At 39.7% G+C, this 23,970-nt stretch overlaps 1 protein-coding gene across 6 annotated transcripts in view; it reads left to right on the top strand.

Annotated features, from left to right (window-relative positions):
• Positions 1–23,970, top strand: part of PGAP1 (post-GPI attachment to proteins inositol deacylase 1) — a 120,198-nt gene that overhangs the window by 12,622 nt on the left and 83,606 nt on the right. The window contains exon 2 of one of the 6 annotated variants that reach the window (XM_063644856.1): positions 9,607–9,707. The exons of 1 other annotated variant lie outside the window; for it this stretch is intronic. Coding sequence is in view for 3 of the 5 variants with exons in the window: in XM_063644853.1 (XP_063500923.1) it covers positions 18,030–18,200 (171 nt within the window). In the remaining 2 variants the exon portion in view is untranslated. Of the gene's footprint in view, positions 1–9,606; positions 9,708–17,974; positions 18,201–18,986; positions 19,293–23,970 lie in introns of those variants that run through there. 4 more of the 6 variants (XM_063644853.1, XM_055290098.2, XR_010122194.1 and 1 more) reach the window with 4 other exon arrangements.

Raw genomic sequence — 23,970 nt, 5'->3', positions numbered from 1 at the left:
CACGCTACCATAAAGACACATACACATGTATGTTTATTGCGGCACTATTCACAATAGCAAAGACTTGGAACCAGCCCAAATGTCCATCAATGGTAGACTGGATTAAGAAAATATGGCACATACACACCATGTAATACTATGCAGCCATAAAAAAGATGAGTTCATGTCCTTTGTAGGGACATGGATGAAGCTGGAAACCATCATTCTCAGCAAACTATCACAAGGACAGAAAACTGACCACCTCATGTTCTCACTCACAGGTGGGAGTTGAACAATATGAACACTTGGACACAGGGCGGGGAACGTCACACACCGGGGCCTGTCGTGGGATGGGGGGCGGGGGGAGGGATGGCATTAGGAGAAATACCTAATGTAAATGACGAGTTGATGGGTGCAGCAAACCAACACGGCACATGTATACCTATGTAACAAACCTGCACGTTGTGCACAGGTACCCCAGAACTTGAAGTATAATAATAAAAAAATTAACACCTTTATTTATTTTTTTTATTTATTATTTTTTTGAGATGGAGTCTCGCTCTGTCACCCAGGCTGGAGTGCAGTGGTGCCATCTTGGTTCACTGCAACCTCCACCTCACGGGATCAAGCAATTCTCCTGCCTCAGCCTCCTGAGTAGCTGGGATTACAGGCACACTCCACCATGCCTGCCTAATTTTTATATTTTTAGTAGAGATGGGGTTTCATCATGTTGGTCAGGCTGGTCTCAAACACCTGACGTCGTGATCTGCCCGCCTCAGCCTCCCAAAGTGCTGGGATTACAGGCGTGAGCCACCACGCCCGGCCAACAGCTTTATTAAGATATAGTTGGCAGACAATAAACTGCATATATTTAAAGCATACAATTTGATCAAGATACTGAACATATCCATCACCCCCAAAAGTTTTTTCATGTTCCTCTGCAATCCCTTCAGCGTACTCAACTTAATGAATTATAAGAGTTTTCCACACTGGCTGGTGGGAGCAGGCACTATTCTTGGCCCTCTGTGAACCCCAGGTGCTGTTTCCTTTAATGCCTTCAGATGTTCCCCTCTCTGGCCTCAGGCAGTTTCCTCACACTCACGTGCAGATGTCTTAGGTTCTCTGTGCAGCCCTCTCAGTTCTGTATTCTGTCATGCAAACTCTAGCTGCTTTGGTCTCACTGAACTCTTAGCTCTGTATTCACAGGGGAAAGCAACTTCTCAGCAACTCAGGGAAACTGCTGGACTCTACCTCCTCCCTGCATTACAGCCTGGAAACTCTGAAGATAATGAGTTGGGGCAATACTGGGACTCTCTTCATTTGTCTTCCATCTCACAGATCTCACAGGGATTAATGTCCTTTGTCCCCTGATGTCCAGTGTCTTGAAAATTGTTGTTTTATATATTTTGTCTTTTTTTTGTTGTTGTTATTTCAAGTTTGTCTAATTAGTCATTTCAAGGAATCAACTTTTGCTTGTTGATCTTTCCTATTAAATGTATGTTTTCAATTTCATAATTTCTTTATTTTATTCCATTTCCTCATTATTCTGTTTTTCTAACCTGGATTAATAATATCAAGCTCTCATTTTCTTGTCTTAGCATGTAAGACAATAAGTTTACTTCTCAGTAATACTTTAGCAGCACAAATAAGCTTTGTTATACACGGTTTTCATTGTTCAATTCTAAAGAATTGCTAAACTTATCATTTTTTAATTTCATTCATGAATTTATAGAAATGTTTTTAAATTTCCAAATGGAATTTTCCTAGTTTTTATTATTAATTTCTAGTTTAATTGCATTGTAGTTAGAGAAAGTCATCTTTGAGATACTGTATAGTTGACAGACAACAAACTATACATGAAGTATATAATTTGATAAGTCGTAGCATATGCAAACACCCATGATACCATCACCACAATCAAGACAATAAAGTTATTCATCACCCTCAAAAGATTTGTCATATCTCTTTGTAATTCTGAATACTTCATCTAATCAAAGGATTGGTATAATACGATATGACTGTTAGGATAATGTTGTCTGCAAGTAATGGAAAATTTAACTTAAAGTCATACAATAGGGAAATTTTGTTATCTCACTTAACAGAGTCCTGAGAGAAGACACTTCTAGCTAGGGTCACTGAATTCAGCAGCTCAATGACACCATCGAGGTCTTAGGATTTTTATAACCTAAATAAATGTCCTTCAGTTCCCTTCCGAGTTGTAAGACAGCTGTACCTTATAAGAGACATGCAACTAGTTGACATTCAGACATAAACATACCCAACAGAAAAAAAGGCGGCCACCTCTTTCTTATGTGCCCCTTGAAAGAGTGAGGAAAGGTTTCCCAAATGTCCCCATTAGACTTCCCCTCTTTTCAATCATGGCCAGAATTGTGTCATAAGTCCTTGTCACATGCCAATCGAAGATATGAAATACCCCCACCCTCCATTCACAGAGCCGAAACTGGGACTAGCTTCTTACAAAGCACATCACTATGTGGATGAGAAAGTTCAGTTCACAAGGAAAGGAGAGGATGATGGGTAGCATCTAAAAGTGTCTGCTACATGCAGCTACTCAAAAGGCACAACCAAAAAAGGAATCATTTAAAAAACAAAAACTCCAACCTTAAGGGTGCAGAGCCCATTTGGGCCCCGGGGGGGTGCACTTCTGTAACGGAACTATGTCAGAACTTGTCTTCTTAGAGGTTAAGGGATGAGTGCAGGGTGTACAGAGGGCCAAGGTTTGCATTCTCCTAAGAGGTTACAGCATACAGATTAGCCTCGAGGACATGATCCAGAGCATTCCCTTTGGATCTATTTAGGGGAAATGATTAACTCAATTATTTCTCAACGAGTATAAGTACATCCTTTGACAGAAGAGAACTGAAACTGGTCATGTATTTCAGTTTTATTGAAATGAATATTATTCTTCTCCCAAATTATCTTTATTGAGTTTTCAGATAATAAAAAATGTGCATTCCATCTTATCAGCTAGCCTCAGCTTTTTATCACAAATCAAAGGAGAGAAACTCTTTGCTTCCTTTGTAATACTTCTTACTCAATGCTCTGAAAACAAGATATTGAATAATATTACAATTGCAAGCTAATTAATTCACTTAGGAAACCCCTGGAGTTATCTTTCTACCTCTCTAGTAACCACTGGAGGGAATACTCAAGGATTAAACATTTCCATAAAGGCAATATATATCCCTTTACTTTTGCTTATAAATCACCTGTCACAGGATGAAGTGGTTTCCATGGTAAATTTGGAGGATCAGAATGGCAGGTTATTATCTTGGCTTTGTTCCTAAGATTCAAATTTCAAAAGACTGTACAATAGTACAGTTAATTAGGGCTGGTTCAAAAGTAGTAGAGATGGATGCTGGGTTGCCAAAAAGTAATGCCTGCTACATATACCATGTGCCATGATACTACTTCTTGTACATGCCTCAATCATTTATTCTTCCCAACTACCCCACTGGGTTGGTATTATATTATTCTATTTTTATGTATGAAGAAAATAGGGTAGGGAAAGGTTAAGTAACTTGCCCAAAGGCATACTGCTACAAAGTAATGTTGCCCAGTTCTGTCTGACTCTAGAGTTCATACCCTTAATCACTGCATTAAGAGACAATTGGTAGACAAAGTCCACCTGGATTTAAATATGTAAATATTTTCAATATAGTCCCTTACTTCAGTTCTTAGATTTGGGCCTCCTTTTTAGGTGTTTGGGGAAAAAAACAGAAAACTTAAACATCCAATCACTAAATCCTGTATCTCTGTTAAGTCTAGAGCTGCAGTTCTCATAGTGTGGTCCCCAAACCACTAGCATCAGCATCAACTGGAAACTTCTTAGAAATGCAAATGTTCAGTTCCCATCCACCCAAGGCCTACTAAAGAAGACTCTGTAGGTATGAGCACACTAATCTCTATTTTAACAAGCCTTCTAGGTGATTCTGATGCATGCAAAAATTTAAGGAGTGCGATTCTAGAGAGGGTATGTGGTTGTTGTTTAGGCCTTCTTTCTCCTACAGAGGGGTATAACAGCTCACAGGTCAGAAGTGGCTGAGGATCGTGTCTCAGTTTTTCTCTTTAGTCCTGTTTTGTTCCATAATGCCTTCTCCATTGAGGTCTTCTGCTGACAGATTACTGTACCTTAAAGTTTCACAGCCCTACTTGCTGCTGCAGGCTCACAGAGATCAAAAAAGAGCTATTGCTACATTTTCTTCTTTTGCCTCTGATTTTATATTGCTTTCTGCTTTTCATTCCTTGCTCTCTCCATTTACTCCTTTTTTTTCTCTTTCTATTTCTGGATTTTTCCTGAACACATTTTGCTCTGTATGACACACTGTCTTAATCTACTCCCTTTTCCTGTCCTGCTCTCTCTCATAGTAAGATGGGCTACTAATTACTCTTCAGAAAACTATCAGTTTGGCAAAAAAGCATTGGCTTCTTGGTAGTGTCAAAAAGAAGGCCCTTCCACTTGAAAGAAATTCTTAAAAATTCATAAAAATATATTTTATACTTTCTGTTTCTGGAGAAAAAGAATCACTGAATTTCTCACTAAACTGAAAATGCTTTGAGGATGGGATTCATATAATTAACATGTTACCCACTGCTATGAAAAGCGATAATCTTCCAAGACCACCATCCACTTAAAATATTGTAGTAAAATACACAACATAAAATTTACCATCTTAACCATTTTTTGGTGTACAGTTCAGTGACATATTCATTGTTGTACAACTGTCACCACCATCTGTCTGCACAACTATTTTCATTTTGCAAAGCTGAAACTCCATACCCATTAAACAATAACTCTCCCCCCACCACCCCACCCTTGGCAACCACTATTCTACTTACTGTCTCTATGAACGTGACTACTCTAGGTACCTCATATGAGTGGAATTATGTAGTATTTGTCTTCTCATGATGGCTTTTTTCACTTGGTATAATGTCCTCAAGCTTCATCCATGCTGTAGCATGTGTCTGAATTTCTTTCTTTTGTAAGGTTAAATAATATTCCATTGTGTGTGTGTGTGTGTGTGTGTGTGTGTGTGTGTGTGTGTGTGTGTGTGTTTGTCGGGGGGGGTTATGTATGTGCGTGTACATACTTCCCTTGGAGGGATTCCCTAACCCCTAAAAAAAACACATTTTGTTTATCCATTCATCTATCCATGGACACTTGGGTTACTTCTACCTTTGGCTAGTGTGAATAATGCTGCTACGAAAATGGATGTACAAATATCTGTTTGAAGGCTGTCACCCACTTTTTTTTTTTTTGAGATGGAGTCTCGCTCTGTCGCCCAGGCTGGAGTGCAGTGGCACGATCTCGGTTCACTGCAAGCTCTGCCTCCCAGGTTCACGCCATTCTCCTGCCTCAGCCTCCCGAGTAGCTGGGACTACTGGCGCCTGCCACCACGCCCGGCTAATTTTTTGTATTTTTTTAGTAGAAACAGGGTTTCACCATGTTAGCCAGGATGGTCTTGATCTCCTGACCTCGTGATCCGCCCACCTTGGCCTCCCAAAGTGCTGTGATTACAGGCATGAGCCACCGCGCCCGGCTGGCTGTCACCCACATTTATACAACATATTAGCACTATTAACTCCTGGGGACTCTCTATTTTTAGGATGAGGAGGTAGATATGGATGAGCATGGGTAACAGGCAGGGCCACAGGATCATACCTAGAGCCTTAAGAGATGCTGGCACCTGACCTCTGTGGAATGCCCTATAGCCAACTTAATTACAAGCACATTTTCAGTTCTTTTGCTCTTGTCTCTCTGGCATAACCTACCAGCAAACATCTTCATTTTGTTTCTCAGACTCTAGATCTCTCCTTCTCTTCTGTTCAGAATTAGTGTCTCTGATTGTTGACTTGGTTCCTGACCTTTTTCTGTTCTTCACTCTGCTGTTGCTAACTAAACTTTGGCATCCTGTGAGGTCCTCAGAATCTGACCCTTTTCTGACCCATATTTTTGGATCATTTTCATTAATTGCTTGAAGGAACCCATCTCAACATCAGTATGAGAAAGAAGGAGCTAAGGAAGGACACTCCACCTAGGTAACCATCAGGGTAAGTCAGAAGCACCAGGGTAGGAAATACTGGGCTAGACTGAGCAGACATGGGTGTCTGCACATACCCGACTGCCTAAAGCCCATGTCCATGTAACCCACCCACAAGACGCAGGGGAAAAAATACAGTGAAAATCAGGCTAATTCTTCCCAGATAGACTTCTTCTGGCTCTGTGTCTCCTTAAAGATCTAAATGGTTATTAGTCATGCAAAATCTGCCAGAGGGGAGTTCTTGGAGCCTATATAATATGACTCATTGACTTGAGGGTTTGAGAACAGCAGAGCTAGGAACCCTTCTGTGTACCCACATCAGAATGTAGTCTCTGTAGCACCTGGCAATGTGAGCCTGGAATCTTCCCATGTGTTTCATTTCTCAGGGCCTTTGAAGCAAAGCTTTAGCAGCAGCCAACTGCCCAGAAAAGAGAGTGCACAACAGCAGCAGTAGGTTTTGCAGCAGGCCTTGCAGTAGCAGAGAGAAAAAAGTCATACAGTTCAGGAAGAGCCGCCAAACTGAAATGTGTTGGACAGCTGCCTTAGGGCATAGGTAGAACAGGTTCACAATCAACTGTCCACAGAAACTCTGTCCCTTCATTGAAATGCGTTTTCCTTGGAGGGATTCCCTAACCCCTAAGAGAAACTTTCACTATCTTTCAGCTGTCTGTATATAACGTGTACTCATCTCTCCTTAAAGATTTTCTACCTTCTTTCATTAAGTCAATATTTCTGAATGTCAATTTTGGGCAATGCACCATGCTAGCCTCTAACAGAAAGACAGCAATCCATGTGTTCAATGAACTGTTAGTTTTTCCTTTTTCTTTCTGTTTTGGTAGCAGGAAAGTCTTTACTGGGGCAAGTACTAGCTTTTCTATAAATAGGCAAGTGCTATAAAGCTCACAGTAATAGTAGCTTTTTGAGTGCTTATTACATATCAGGCACTTCATAGAGGTATCTGTAATCTTTTCAACAACCCCTAGGATAGAATTATTCTTCCCATCTTGCAGATGAGAAAACTGAGGCTCAGAAAAATTAAATAACTTACCAAATAATAAAAATAGTGGGTCAGAGGTAAAAACTGAACCAGGCCTCCTTACGTTATGCTATCAGTTAGAAGGAGTTTATTCTGGAGTTTGAATTCCTTGAAAACTCCCTCTGCTTCTTACTAAGTCAAAAGTAATTTGGCATTAAAAAGCGAACTAATCAATGAAAACAAGATACCCACAATAATCCTTCTTACAAGTGTCAATTTGCTTCCATCATTATCCCATTTTTACTGAGATTGTGTCTTAAACAGGCATTCGTCCCTCAAGTATTATAGAAACCCTTGACTAACCATGTTTTTAACAGAAAGGTTCTAAAAACTAACATCTTTTTCCTCAGTGGCCTAGCCTTAGGACCAGGGAAGAAATACACTAAGAATTTTGTAGATGATATACTCATATGGTAAGAATGGCAAAAGTAGAATTTTGTGCACGTTTAGTTTTCTGATACTGTTCTATAAACATGCTAACATTTCAGTGACTATTACTTTGGTTCCCATCCCTGTAAGAGGAAATCTAAGATTCTTAAAAATTAATAGCATTTATATAGCCTTAAAGTTCCAAAGAGAGATTTTCTATATCCATATGTGTTTGAATATGCTTCATAAAAATATATTAGGTAGTTATTTAGAATGGATCTATTAACAAAATTAGTCATAACACTACATCAAGCAATGTCACAGTATTTCACATATGCACAGTGATACTAAATAGACAGAACTCTGGTTAAATTGACACACATTTAACTAAAATTTGAATTATATTTAATGCTTAAATTTGTCTCCTAATTTCACCATTAGTCACATTTCTTGACCAATGTCTAATGAGTTTGGAAAATCAGAAAATCCACGTTGAGTAATGCTAACATTCACAGATGTAGACTATTGAATGTAGAATACAGAATTAGATATCATTTACTTCAAGGGTCAGCAAAGCATTGCCAACAGGCCAAATCTGGCCTACAGCATGTTTTTGTAAATAAAATTTTATTAGAATTGCAGGTATAATCATTCATTTACCTATTGTCTATAGCTCCTTTCATGCCTCAATGGCAGAGTTGATTAGCTGCAACAGAAACCTTATGGCTCCCAAGGCCAAAAATATTTATTATCTGGCTCTTTACAGAAAGTTTGCTGACTCTTGATTTAGTCCAATCTCCTTATCCAGATCCTTCGCTAATATTTCCATAGGTCTCAAGTTCCACTCTTTGCTTAAATATACGAATATGTGCATTAGCCCAAACCCACCATCTTTTCCTTACCATTCTCAAGACAAGTACATGCTTTTTCCACATGTTGTCGGTATCCTCTTTTAACATAACCGCATTATTGGTATTCTCTTATAACATTAGGTCCTTTTCATTAGCTAAGCTAATTTTCCAAAGTAATATTTTATTCTGCTAGTCTTTTTCAAAAACTTTATGTATTAAGAGTTGTTTAAAGTAAATAATCTACCTTGGCTATTAGTATTTACAATTACAATGTATTTGAATATCACAGATTTTGTATGTCATAGCAAGAGGCCCAAATGTAGCTAAAACCTTTATTAAAAAGTATTCAAAAGTAATTATGAAGTACCTCCAATTACAAGCTCCTCCACCGAGTTTAGGTATAAAAAGTGACCAAGACCCTTGCACAGCTTATGCCTTTGGAAAGTTTGAATTCGGGCCGGGTGTGGTTACTCACGGCTGTAATCCTAGCACTTTGGGAGGCTGAGGTGGGCAGATCACGAGGTCAGGAAATCAAGACCATCCTGGCTAACACGGTGAAACCCCGTCTCTACTAAAAATACAAAAATTAGCCGGGCGTGGTGGCAGGCACCTGTAGTCCCAGCTACTCGGGAGGCTGAGGCAGGAGAATGGCGTGAACCCAGCAGGCAGAGCTTGCAGTGAGCTGAGATTGTGCCACTGCACTCCAGCCTGGGGGACAGAGCGAGACTCCGTCTCAAAAAAAAAAAAAAAAAGAAAAGTTTGAATTCTTTGGGGGCAAATAGATATATAAACAGAAAATAGACGTAAGAAAGAATTCCACATAATTCCAAAGAATTAATCATTCTTTCCCTTTAAAGCTATTATCTGAATTTCTGTATTCATTATATGAAATTATGTCATCTAAAGCCTATTAAACTGTATTTCCATTAAAATAAATTTTGATTGAGCATTTCACCCCAAAGAAAATCCTTTGGCTTTAACTAAAATTTTCCAATAAAGGAATATTGCCCTTATGAAACATATAACATTACTAGGTAATATAATAATGCTAAGTCAAGATTTTGTTATCTATGGCTGTTGTTTTTCAGCATAATAATTTTATCCACAGTAGGTATAAATACGTGCAACAAAGAATAAAGTTACAGTGGTATTTTGCTCTTTTGAATGAAAATCCAATTATTTCTCCTTGACTCCTTCCTATCTTTTTGCATTCTGTCCCCCACCCTTTTTTATCTCTTTAAATAAAATATTTCATTTTAGAAGTCTTTTTTTTTTTTTTCTGAGACAGTGTCTTGCTCTTGTCACCCAGGCTGGAGTGCAATGGCACAATCTTGGCTCGCTGCTGCAACCTTCACCTCCGAGGTTCAAGTGATTCTCCTGCCTCAGCCTCCCACGTAGCTCGGATTACAGGTACCCGCCACCATGCTCAGCTAATTTTTGTATTTTTAGTAGAGACAAGGTTTCACCATGTTGGCCAGGCTGGTCTCAAACTCCTGACCTCAGGTGATCTGCCCACCTCGGCCTCCCAAAGTGCTGGGATTACGAGTGTGAGCCACTGCGCTTGGCCTCATTTTAGAAGTCTTTATCCTTTACTTATAAATTCCCACTGCTTTCTTGTATTATTCCCAAGAAATATAAAATCTGAGATTCCATAATGTAAACATTTGACAGTTTAGAGATGAATACATATTAGATTATTCAGTACATATACATAGTGCTTTATATTGACAAGGTAGTCTTCATCCTTGTGAAGGAGTTTAGCTCTCTGCAAGCAAACATGCATTCAACCCAAGAGATTAATTTTTTTGGCTGGTTTTAATAGTGGGAGATGGCATAAACAGAATTAAAAATCTGAATTGCAAGGCTGACGTTATATTGCCTTTCATTATATAGCAATGGAGACTGAACTAGTGAAAAAAGGGTAATCAGGTTGAAAATTCTTATTTTGTTTTTGATGATCTACTCTCTGTTTCCTTGGAAACAGGGCTGGCAGCCACAGAGTTGCTAGCATTATATTTTCTTATTTTCTTTTTAAGCTTTGAAGCATCAAAGAAAATGTGAGGTTTTATTATTGTACTCTGTATTCTACTCTGTAGAATCTGGCTTATTTTCAAATAAGTTAAAAACAAATATTTATTGAATGCCTATTATATATAAGGCACTAGGAGGTATAACTAACAAGTTTGAGAAAGAGCTTTAAAGCAATTGAGTGGAATAAATGTAAGCTTCTAAGAGTCAATCTACTACATATTTGGGATTTTTTTAAAGGAAAAGAATAAAATAAAGCTTAATTTAAAAACCTATAGTGTGAGGGAAGGGCACTGAGATCAGCATGGTTTAGTGAAATTAGTTTTAGAAAACAACTAGATTTCCATACCAGACCGTGTGATTCCTTCTTCCTATGTATAAAATCTAGGTAATATGAAGGTGGTTACTCTGTGCTAGGAAAATAGTCTTTGCCTCCAGTAAATAAAATGAGTAAATGTAAAAAGTTTTCTAAGAAACTAATATTCTAATGATTTTACTAAATATTTCAGTTGAGGGATGATTGTCAAATGATTTTAATATGGTCTTTTCGTTTATGAAAGGTTACGTTAACTAAAGTTTAAATAGCTTTGATTCATTTAAAATATAAGTTATAAACTTTCAGAAATCATTTTTCAAATACCTTCATTTTACATATAAAAAAATGAGGCCTAGAGAAATAGAGGAACTTGCCCCAAATCATACCTGCTTGGCAGAATTGAAAGTTCTAGAACTTGTATCTCCTCATCCAGTACTCATTATATCTTCACTGAGGTTTCAATTTATAAATATTGTAATTTCATATAATTCTTAGGAACTCATCTATTGTTTAAAAATGAGATACATACTATAAGAAATTAAAACATATGAACATGTATCCAAATAAAAGAACTGCTAAACATGGCCTTAACACCATATGTAAGTTTTGAGTGAACTATGAAGCTGCCTGCTTTTCAGAAAGTATCAGAAGCAAACATTACCTGAAGAATGATCAAAAAGCCTCTCAGTACCTTGAACTGTGGAAGATCACCCTCTCAATTCTTTCGGCTGCAGCCATCTATCTATCCATTAACTCATTCACTCAATATTCCAACAAGTACTCACTGAGTCCCGATTACAACATTGTGTACATTACTAACTCTTCTCCAGGGTCCCTTTCCCCCTAAACAGTTAAATATTTCCTCTTTTTCGTATATCATATTGAAAACTACAGAATGTCAATAAAAATCTTTTAAATGACCAGAGATGAAAGGCAGTTTTTCCATTAAAAAAATAGCAATCTGACGGTGAATGGACTTTTTATCAGCAACAACAGATGTCAGAAAATAATAGAAAACTATCTTCAAAGTACTGAGGGAAATGAACCATCTATCCAGAATTTTATATGCAACTAAATTATCACAGAAGGGTGAAATAATAACATTTTCAGATGTACATATTTTAGGAGAGTTCCCATAAACCCTTCTTGAAAGAACTACCAAAGGACCTAATTAAACAAAAGCAAAAATGAATTATGCATGGAGGAATGAAATATAAGAAACAATGGATATTACCACGCAAATGCTATAACCAATTTGTAGGCTTTCTCTCGTCACTCTCCAAGTGTGAGAAAGGTGCCAAAAGTGATACATAACTGGCTATTCTCCCAGTAAATCAGGAAATTCTCTTCTCAAATGCTGAATACAAAATCATAATAAGTTAAACATTATGAAGTATCTATACATTTTAAGATATTTTAATGTATCATATAATGACATATATTTTAACACTTTTAATACGATATAACATGTTATATGTTTGTAAGAGGGGTGCAGTGGCTCAAGTCTGTACTCCCAGCACTTTGGGAGGCTGAGGCGGGCAGAACACTCGAACTCAGGAGTTCAAGACCAGCCTGGGCAACATGGCGAAACCCTATCTCTACAAAACAAAAACAAAAAATCAGCCAGGTGTGGTGGTGCATGCCTGTAGTCCCAGCTACTCAGGAGGCTGAGATGAGAGAATCACCTGAGCCCAGGAGGTCGAGGCTGCAGTGAGCCATGACCATACTATTGCACTCCAGCCTAGGTGACAGAGTGAGAACCTGTCTCAAAACAAACAAACAAACAAACAAAAAAACCCCAAACACAACTGTAAACATGTCTGAACCAAATTTGAATTTATTTGATATAGTGATTGCATTAGTAATAGTGATAAAATAATTCTGATTAAAACTTTATTGAAACAATTTTGGAAAGTAGAGAAAAAAATTAAAAGAAGGCTGAAATGATCATTCATAATCTCATTACCAAGAGGTAAATAGTGTTAACATTTTTTCATATTCCCTGAAGACATTTTTCTATGCATTTTGTATAGTTGAGAATAACTATATATACAATTTTGTTTCCTAAATGTTTCCCTTACAGTCCTACGTTTTTTGTATGATGGGGATGATTATCCCTGAGGGATTACCCCTGATTACCCCCAACATACAAAATTCCTTTCTTCTTATTGTCCTTTTGAATAGGTAGTCTGTATTCCTCACCCTACTACCTATAAGACATTTGGGCTGTATCAACTTTAAAAACTTTTCTTTGATTTTTAATGCATCTTTATTCCCTGGCACTGAAAAATCTTAATTCCTAACAATAGTTTTATCGTAAATATTTGTTATAGTTAAATTTATTGTTTCAATTTTCAATTATAGAATTGCTTTTAAATTATTTTCTACTGGCTACTGCACTTTTATGGTTCAAAGTCAAAAGATATATAGAGAGGCGACAGTCCATGTTCTGCTGCTGTACTCAGGCTTGGTAATTAATTTATAAAGAATAGGTTTATTTGATTTTGGAGGCTAGGAAGTCCAAGAGCTGGCTTCTGGAGAGGGTCATCCTATGGGTGGAAGATGGAAGGCAGAAGTGAGTACATAAGAGAGGTACCAGGGGCCAAACTTGCTTTATAATAACCCACTCACACAATAACTAACCTGCTCCTTTGATAGTAACATTAATCCATCCATGAAGGATCTGCCTTCATGACCCAAATCACATCTTATTAAGCCCTACCCTCCTAATACTATTGCATTGTGGATTAAGTTTCTAACACATGCACTTTATGACACATTCAAACCACAGCACACACACACAAAAAATCCATAGAGAAGTTTTGTTTCTACTCTTGCCCCCTTCACCTCATTTCCTCTGCCTCCAGGTAACACTTACTTTCATTTTCCTTCCAGTATTTCTCTTTCTCTTTCTCACACAAAAGACAACATACATATATACTGTTCTGCACCTTGTTCTTTCCCTTAATGATATAATCTTGGGAACCTTTCCATTTTAGCTGACGGACCTGTTCTTCATTAGTTAACCAAATATTCTTTATAGTTCTTTATAATGAAGAATAACAAAAATTCCTTTTCTTTTATTCTTCTACCTGGACTAAATACACAGTTCTTGCTGGTCTGAGTTAGAGACTCTATGCCATGCAGTCGAGCTGGACTTTGATGTAAGCTGAAACTTCCTGAACAATTAGCTTTGAATACTTCCCATTTCAGTAGCTTCCACTTACCTATTGTATAAAACTCATTCCTTTTTCTACTCTGTCTACTGCGGTTTTGGCTCCTATTTACCTTTCTAGTTCTATTTACTCCAAATCGTTATTTAACAGTCTTTGCTATGTGAGTCCTAGTTCAAAAGAATCACCTACATCAATGGGAGATATCCCACCTTCCAACCTCCAAAGCAGGATTTGGATCTAAATTGACAAGAGGAGTTATAATGAGTAGTGACTAGCTAAAAGGTTGGTTAAATTTGGAGTTGGGAGTGGCCATGAGGGAACCGTGTACACCCTGAAGTCAGCGTGTGTACTGACTTGTCAGCTTATTCTGGATTCCCAAGTTCCTTTTTACCTTAAAAAAAAAATCCCCATTTTAACTGGAGTTAGTTTGTGTTCTTGCAACCAAAAGAATCCTGACTAGAATTCAGGCTCTGAGGGGCCACTGAAGGATTTTATGCTGGAAAGTAGAATGATGACTGGGAATAAAATCATGGGATTAATAAAATGTAAGGGATAAGTAAAAAAAGTAAGGCACACGAGATGGAGACTGACAGGCTACATCAACAGGAGAAAACCAGTGGAAAATGATGTTACAGAAGACAATAGAGGGCAGTGTTTTAAGAAAGAAGTGGCAAATGTAGTAGAAGGATCAAGTAAGACTGAAAAGTGTGAACTGGATTTGGTAATTAGGTCAATGGTTACCTTGCAAGAAAAGTTTCACGGGAGTGGGAGGGGGGCAAAAATTGCAGTGTAGCTGAGACATGAAGGGGAGATGAGGAATTGGACATAAGTATTGATCACATCTTTGAGAATCCTGATTGAGATGAGAAGAGCTACAGGTGAGAGCCACAAGGAAGATTTTTGGAAAAAAAAAACACACACATATTTATATGCTTTGGGGAGGGAGGATAGAAAGGGAGAGATTGATAGAGACCTTAACGTGATAGAACTAACTTCCTGAAAAGAAAGGAGCAGGAGATGGAAACATAAAACACAGTTAGACAGATTTGCTTTTTATGTCCTCTAAGGATAGCAAAGCACCATGGTAATGCTTACTATATGCCAGTCATTGTGCCAAACACTTTAGATGTATTAACTGAATTAGGACTGGATGAAGATAATGAACTTAGGAATGAGGAGCTGAAGCAATGTGCATCTGAAAATCAAAATTATCTCTGTAATATGAAGATAAGGTTATGTACTAAAAATCTACTAAAAGAGAAGGAAGAAGAAATGTAGGGAGCTTAAAAAGTGGCAGGGAACTTAAAAAGTGGTGGTCTGAAATATAGAAGAGGAAGGTGGTGACCAGAAACATATATAAGTATTTTTTGAGACAGAGTCTCATTCTGTTTGTTGCCCAGGCTGGAGTAAAGTTGTGAGATCTCAGCTCCCTGCAACCTCTGCCTCCCAGGTTCAAGCAATTCTCGTGCCTTAGCCTCCCCAGTAGTTGGGATTACAGGCATGCGCCACCACGCCTGGCTAATTTTTGTATTTTTAGTAGAGATGGGGTTTTACCATATTGGCCAGGCTGGTCTCGAACTCCTGAGCTCAGGCAATCTGCCCTCCTCGGCCTCCCAAAGTGCTAGGATTACAGGCGTGAGCCCTGTGCCTGGCCAAGTATTTTTGAAGAGTAATTCAAATGACTGTGTCATTTTCTCTAGCAGTAGTCAGATACAGTAGTGTCAGAGCTCAGAGCCAGATTATATTGTCCCGAGGTTGGAAGTTTTTAAGTAGAGTGGGATAGAAAGACAAGCGGTCAAGATAGTTGACAGGTCTGGCAGAGGGTGGTTGAAGTGATGCTCAGTAGGGTTAGGTTAGATATAAAAGTAAAGCTAGGAGTGGATAATGACGGATAGGAAAAAAAAGACAGTAAAAAATTAGGATAGAAAGATTACAAACATGAAGAATCCATTGACTCTCTATCCCACTCCTTTCTGAGTGAACAGTCAATGCAGCTAGTTGCCACAACTCATGAAGGCCACCAAAAGAGGAAGCTCTGTCATCTTGGAGTTCAGGGATTTCTCCATAGAACAGAGTCCTCAGGTAGTACAGGTCTGTGCTATTCAAAGTATAGTCCACTGACCAGTATCATTGGCATCACCCAGGAGTTTGTCAGAAATGCAGAATTTTAGGTCCCACCCCAGAACTATTAAATCAGAATCTGGTTTTTTTTTTTTTTTTTTTTTTTTGATAGAGTCTTGCTCTATCGCCCAGGCTGGAGTGCAGTGGTGGGATCTCGGCTCACTGCAACCTCCGCCTCCTAGGTTCAAGTGATTCTCCTGCCTCAGCCTCCCAAGTAGCTGGGACCATAGGTGTGCACCACCATGCCCAGCTAATTCTTTGTATTTTTAGTAGAGACGGGGTTTTATCATGCTGGCCAGGATGGTCTCAAACTCCTGACCTCGTGATCCGCCCACCTCGGCCTCCCCAGGTGCTGGGATTACAAGCGTGAGCTACTGTGCCCGGCCCAGAATCTGCTTTTTAACAAAATCTCCAAGTGATTCACATGCACATTAACTTCAAGAAGCACTGAGATAGAGATGAGGGAGTATGGATTCACCCTGGGTTTATTTGTCATAATACTGCTCCTAACATGCTAGGAGAAATAAAGAGGAGACGTTCTGCCCATGATGTTCTTTAGCACCCAGATTCAATGTATTCCCCCCTTTTTATTTATAACTTAAAGCCTTCCCCAAATGAATGTATTCCCCCCTTTTTATCTATAACTTAAAGCCTTCCCCAAATGCTTTGTAATCCTCTGTGCTCACTGGTAATTCCATCCCAAACCCCACATGCATTCTCTTTTATGGTCAACAATGTCAAAACCCTATAGTATATATTCCTCTTTATCACATTTATCTCTTAACATCTTGCGATCAAAATGAGTTCTTCTTGATAATCCCAGTCATGTTGGTGTAATTCTACAAATTTAACATATTCTATACCTATTAATAGAATATAACAGACACGACATTCCCAAGTGAAATCACCACCTCATAAAGAACTTCAGGCTGGGTGCCGTGGTTCACACCTGTAATCCCAGCATTTTGGGAGGCCGAAACAGGTGGATCACTTGAGGACAGAAGTTTGAGACCAGCCTGGCCAACATAGCAAAATGCCTTCTCTACTAAAAATACAAAAAGTTAAGCCCGGCACAGTGGCTCACGCCTGTAGTCCCAGTACTTTGGGAGGATGAGGCAGGTGGATCAAGAGGTCAGGAGTTCAAGACCAGCCTGTCCAACATGGTGAAACCCCGTCTCTACTAAAAATAAAAAATTGGCTGGGCATGATGGTGCGTGCCTATAATCCCAGCTACTCGGGAGGCTGAGGCAGGAGAATTGCTTGAACCAGGGAGGTGGAGATTGCAGTGAGCCGAGATCGCGCCACTGCACTCCAGCCTGGGCAACAGAGCAAGACTCCATCTCAAAAAAAAAAAAAAATTAGCCAGCCGTGGTGGTGCACAGCTATAATCCCAGCTACTCAGGAGGCTGAGGCACAAGGATCACTTGAACCCGGGAAGCGGAGGCTGCAGTGAGCCAATATCGCGCCACTGCACTCCAGCCTGGGCGACAGAGCAAGACTCAGTCTCAAAACAAAACAAACAAAAAAGACACGTCTCATACACGACTTATTTCAATGACATATTACTTAATTGCCCTCCTGATCAGTACCACCTACAGCTCCCCTGTTATCCTGGTCCTTCCAGATGTATCTCCTTACAAAAAAGGAGACTGCTTCTGCATTTTCCCATTTCTGTCTTTCTCCGTCAATACTCCACATTCCGTAGCTAGCTGTGTTTGTTTAGACTTGCAACTGTTTCTGTGCAGGGTAAAGAATATCTTGATTTTCAGGATCACTCCACCTCTCCTTCATAGTTGCGTAATCTGAATATCAGAGTCTTGTACAAGATAAACTACAAGCTTCCTTTTGGTTTTAAAATTCTTTCATTTTATGTATTGTAACCAAACTTCCTCTGCAAGGAAAATATACCAGAAAATCAGCCCAAGCTCAATGAAATTCATTTAGTGCCAAAGACCATTCTAAGAATCCTGTAGTTAGCTACACACACACACACACACACACACACACACACACACACACCATCTACGGTTGAGTCAGCTTTAAAGAGTGATGTCTTTTTCCTAACATTCTAGTGTTTTGAAGCTGCTACACATGATTGATTTAGAGCTACTTTTTAAAAAACTCCTCCTTTGTACAAAACAAAACCGAAATTCTTCAAAAAGAATTAAATCATTTGCGAGTTTGAATGGAAGCTGGACGAAATTGCCTCCTCCGCTTAACGTAGAACCCATTCCCCAAGAGGTGGAGGTTCTGGAGAGCAAGGCGAGTCAGCGTCAAACTGATTACGCAGATACCTGTTGGGGACGTCAGTGCTAATAGATATTTTGGTAATATTTTTTAAGAACTAACGATGCTTTTTGTGATTCAGGCTTTCATCTGATACCAAGAGCAGAATCTCGTCGGCTTGCGGGTGTTTTTTTTTTTTTTTTTTTTTTAATATGAGCCGGCGCTTTTACCTACTGGGCCCAAGTGGGCGGTGGAAGAGGGAAAATAAAGCCATTTGTTCCCTCTTCAAGCTAACTGCTCCAGAGAGCTGTGAGTGTGCTCTATTACCGTTGGGAAAAGCGAAATTGCGGAGGCCTGAGTCGTTTCAAAATTGAACGGGAAGGGTTTTTAAACTGCCGCAGGGAGAAGCGTTTGCGAGGTGACAGCTGATGACCCCTGGGCTTTTAAGTCCTCCTCCCCTCTCTCGGTCCGCTCTCGGTCCTTAATCGCCTCTGGGCTCTATTCCGCTCCCCAGATTCACCCATCTGACACCCGCCTCCTGCCCAATCCCCCGGCTCGTCTCCAGGGCTCCCGCGCTCCGCCCATCCCCCTCTGGATGCCTCCTCTCTCTCTCTCTTCTTTCCCTCCCGCCAGCCACTCCTCGCGCCTTTCCCTCCCCACTTCCCTTCTTTCCCCTCACCCTCCAGCCCAGCCCACCCTGCTTTCTCCCTCTTCCTCTTTCCCCTCAGATCCGCGGTCCCGCCGCAACACCTACTCCTCCCTCGGCTCTGGGAGTCGCCAGGCCAGAGGCGCCGCGGTCCTGGTGCGCGCAGGCGCACTGCGCGGCTGGCTAGCGGGCAGGCCGGGCATCAGCGCAGGCGCGCGCGGCTGGGGCTCGGCTCCGGGGCTGGCGGTCGGACAGCCTCTGGCACGCTCAGTCCGGGCTTGGGGCCCCGCGGCGGAGACGGAGGTAGAGGGGGCGGCGGCGGTGGCGGCGGCACCATGTTTCTTCACTCAGTCAATCTCTGGAACCTGGCGTTTTATGTCTTCATGGTCTTCCTGGCAACCCTGGGGCTGTGGGATGTCTTCTTCGACTTCGAGGAGAATAAGTGCAGTATGAGCTACATGTTTGAGTACCCGGAGTATCAGGTAAGGTTCTGCCCTCTCCTCAGCCGGGCGCTCCAAGACTCTGGCTCCTGGTGCCTTTTTCCTTCTGTGGTTTCGTCCTGCCTTGGCTCTCTGCGCCTCTCGGGCCCCCTGTCCCGTCCTCGCCTCTGTTTTCTCCGCCCGGGGAGACTCTGCATCCCCTTTCTGCCCCCCTCACCTACCCTTTGTGTCCTTTCTTCACAGTGGGGTGTTTGTTCGACGATTTCCTGAGTGCATCCTCTTGGTCGTCCTCGTAGTTACTCCGCTGTCCTTCCGCCTCCTCCCCAGCCCCAAATCCTGGGCACAAGCTCTTCTGACTGGACGGGCCCACCCCCCCTCATGCCCAGAGAGGCAGCCTCAACCCTTCTCCCTAAACCGAAGCTCCATCCCTCTCTCATTCTTGCCGTAACCCCTGCCCCAGGACCTTCCTTTGCTTCCCACGCGCCTAAATTCCCCTCGCGCCCAGTGATTTGCGCGTCAGATTTCGCATTTCTAGAAAGGGACCGAGCGTCTGCAGGGTGTATATTGGCTAGATAGTTCCCAAGGCTGTTTTTAGAGACTCCAGGGTTTTGCCTATGGGTAAACTGGCGAGTCATTGAATTGGAAACTAGATTCCCTCTTGGAAAGATGTTGCAGATCCTCTTATTTTGCAGGTTAAGGGGCCGTACGTGTGTGGGCTTGCCTGTGTGTGTGCATACCTGTGTTTATGCATGTCTCTCAGCAGCCGAGCCTCTTAATAGTTGCATACAAAATCTATTTCTTGGTGCTATTTTTGTTTTCTCGCTGGGTTCGGAGTTTAAGAGAGACCCGACCCTTCTCTCTCCACCCCTACCGCTTCCATGCCATTTTCAATGTTTTCAATCAACGGCTTCGTTAGTTCGGCATAGTAGGATCTAGAATTTCATTCATGACTAGCTGTAAAAAGAGGCGCAGACAAATTACACAGCTGTCCTAAGAGATTTTTTCCGAATGATTCTTTTATTTCTAAGTGCATCTCTTAATTATGGACTACCTATTATAATAATAATTCCCTACCATAAAATGTATATGCACTATAACATATATTGATAAAATACATTTTTAGTATACTCTTAAAATCACAGCAGTTTTTTTTTCTTAGGGTGAAGGATGCAAGTCCTGATTGCTTCTTTGTACAAGTCATTATGGAGGAAGCCTGTTACTTGATTACGCTGCTATTATTTTGATCTTAAGACTACTTAAGGTTTAAATTGCTGAAGAGCATTCTTTCCCATGGGAAAAATTCTAGTAAATTTAGATTTCATTTGTGTTTAGATCCTTACCTTGGTTTTTCATTTATGATGATAAGAGAGTGGAAACATTTGGTAGGGATGCTATTGAAGGAGAAGATTTTGACATGTTACTGTCTTCTCTGTTCATTTCTAAGCAAATCTTTTTAGTTTAGTATTTTAATAAACTGAAAATAGAGCTATTATAATTCTCTCCTTATTTTTGGTTTAATAATTAGGAGACTTCCAATAGATTGAAGTAGGTCACTTTAGTTTTGTACCGCATTGAAGAGTTTGGTTAAAATCATTTTGCAACAGTACAGTACTAATTCCCGTTTATTTTTAGATTTCCTACAATTATTGAAGCTATTTTAATATTCACAGAAGTAGAAATTGTTCTCCTTAGCGTTGAGAACAAAGCATATGGATCTCACAGGCGCATTTCCTGCCTCATAAATTGACTGGAAAGACAGAAAATTAGTGTAGCTAATGGTAAAGAGCTCTTTGGGTTTTTATTGTTGTTGAGTAGTCTAGGTTTAGTTATTTTGGTTTAAGTTGCTTTTTTGGGATTTTACACTTCTATTAATAATTTGCTAATACAGTAATAATCACAGTGGCAGAAGTTTTTGATTTTTAGCAGGTTTTTATGATGTAAAAAGCTGTGTTAATTCATGATAGTATTTATATTGTATTCTTAGTCTTTTTGTTTTGCATACCAGGTCATGTTATTTTACAAATACAATTAAAACCAGCCTATAGAAATGAGTCATTTTGAACATAGTGAGATTTCTGGATAAATGAGGCCATTCTGTTGAGAACCAAATGGCTTTCATGAATAAAAATGTTTTAAAGATATTTTACATATTGCTTACTTTTAATTATATTTTATAGTCAGCTCTCTAATTGTTCACAGGTTGATACCCAGATGTGAGATGTCCTAGTCATCGGGTTTTCTTCTCTCTTTTGATGACTTTCTTCTCTCTTTTGATGCCTTTCTTCTTTTTTACTGCTCATTTGCATCTTCTTTAGTTAGCTAGCAGAAATAGAAAGGTAGTTGAAACACATTCAGTTTTATTCTCCATTTTTTTAAAAGGTGGGGCATAAATTTGAAACTCTTTGCAAAAATGAAGTTTTGAATTTAAAATTGTTTGACTATCTCTATTCATCTTGTACCTCTGGTTTTCCCAGATTCATTTATTCAGAGTTAATTGAACATCTCACGAACCCATATCTCAAGCCTACTAGGCAAAATATACTTTATCCTTTAAAGCTTCTTGCCCTGTTATGACAGCAAGGCAAAACTTTTACTTGGTAGCAAATGGTTTTAGGCAAATTGCAGAATTTTAGGAGAGTTGTTTCTCTCATACAGTGATTTGTTTGGCTATCTTCGTATGTGTAACCTAACGGTTGCCCTCTGAAAGGAAATGTTGGGGTGCGTCTATAGTCCCAGGTACTCAGGAGGCTGAGGCTGGAGAATTGCTTGAACCCGGGAGGCGGAGGTTGCAGTGAGTCAAGATTGCGCCATTGCACTCCAGGCAGGGCGACAGTGAGACTCTGTCTCAAAAAAAAAAAAAAAAAAAAGAAAATATGAATCATATATTTTGTTATTAAGTGTGTTATTTATTTAGAAAGTCATTTATTGAATGACTAGTCTTTGCCAGGTGTATCTAGCTACTTGGTGTAGGTGAAAGGGAATTAGAACTAAATTATACCTTGTGTCTTTATGTCTTGATAAATACAATGGGGGAAATGGGCATGTAATGTATAGTTACAATATGATGTACTGAGTTTTATAATTTCACAATAAGAGAGTATGTACAGAGCTTTTCATATAAGGGAGAGCATCTAAGTTTGTCTTGGGTGTTCAAAGGCTTTAGAGAAGATGCAAAGTGAATGGGGACGTGGAGGGAGTATGAAGTACTGAAAGAACATTGCAGGCATAAATAGTATATGTGAAGGTGGTAATGAACCGGGACACATTACATGAACAGTATTTATAATATATTATCATTTATGTTAAAACTAAAAAATAATCGATAAACATATTTGCTTGTATATATGTAAAATATTTCTAGAAGCACACACAAACTGGTAACAGGTTGCCTTCTGGGGTCAACTGGATGGCTGAAGGACCATGGGTAGGAGAGATCCTTTTCAATGTATATCTTTTTGAATCTTGAATTCAAAAACATATTAAAAATACATTTTAAAGCATGTCACGTGTAAGTTATAAGAAGGTAGGTAAGAGCGGGATGAGGTGGCTCACACCTGTAATCCTAGCACTTTGGGAGGCCAAGGCGGGCAGATCACTTGAGCCCAGGAGTTGAAGACCAGCCTGGATAACATGGCGAAACCCTGTCTCTGCTAAAAAAAAAAAAAAATCAAAAAATTAGCCAAGCGTGATGGCATGTGCTGCCTGTAGTCCCAGCTACTCAGGAGGCTGAGGTGGGAGGATCACTTGAGCCCGGGAAGTCGAAGCTACAGTGAGCTGAGATTGTGTCACTGCACTGCAGCCTGAGCAACAAGAGTAGGACCCTGTCTCAAAAAAAAAAAAAAAAAGTAGGTAAGAATAATTAGAGCCAGATTTTAAAGGATGTCTCTCTCTTAAGCCTTTGTTGTGTGTGTGTGTATATGTGTGTGTGTGTGTGTGTGTGTGTGTGTTAGCAGTATGAACTATGGATTATAGAAGGGAGACGAAGGCAAGGATAGAGACAAGTCTGAAAAATTCAAGTGTCCTTAAGGCCTTTTTTTTTTTTTAATGGAGCCCCTGTAACTATTCTTATGGGGGGTGGTGAGCAAAGGGCTGACTGAGACCTCTTTGTGAGAACTTAAAAACTATGTGAACTTAAAAACTATGTGTATTCATCTAGATCAAAATCTTTTTTCTTTTTGGTTAGTTATGGAAATCAAATTTTATTTTTCAGTTTAAGTTTACAATTAAATAATATCATAAATAGATATTTTAGTTTCTTAAATCAGCATTTTTCTATTACTTGGCAGTTTATTAGAATTTTTACCTTTTGAGTTTATGTAGAGATGAGAAGAACCTGAACTAAGGCAGAGTCAAGGAAGGAGGACAGCAGAGGCAGGACTGTGGAGATAATATTTAAATATAAAGGTAATTGATCTTAATATGGTAGAGGGGTTGCTCATTTAAAATAAACTATATAGAATAAAACATTTATGTTGGAGTCTTCCTCCTGTAAGTATTTTCCTTTTATATCCCTTGACCGTCTTCTGTTTTCTTATCAGCATCCTTTGTGTATGCCTACGCTTTTTCTGTCAATGTGGTCAATTACCTCTCCTGGGTCTTTGCCGTTCCCTTTCAACTTGAACTCTGTCTGGAAATGGAGTTTTGCCATTTGCCTACAACTCCCACCATTCTTGCCTCCTCTCTTATTTTTTTGTTCTACCTTCTTTGTCCATCTCCATAC

The sequence above is a fragment of the Symphalangus syndactylus genome, chromosome 8, assembly GCF_028878055.3.
Source record: "Symphalangus syndactylus isolate Jambi chromosome 8, NHGRI_mSymSyn1-v2.1_pri, whole genome shotgun sequence".
Taxonomy (NCBI): domain Eukaryota; kingdom Metazoa; phylum Chordata; class Mammalia; order Primates; family Hylobatidae; genus Symphalangus; species Symphalangus syndactylus.
This window is presented reverse-complemented; position numbering and strand designations above follow the sequence as displayed.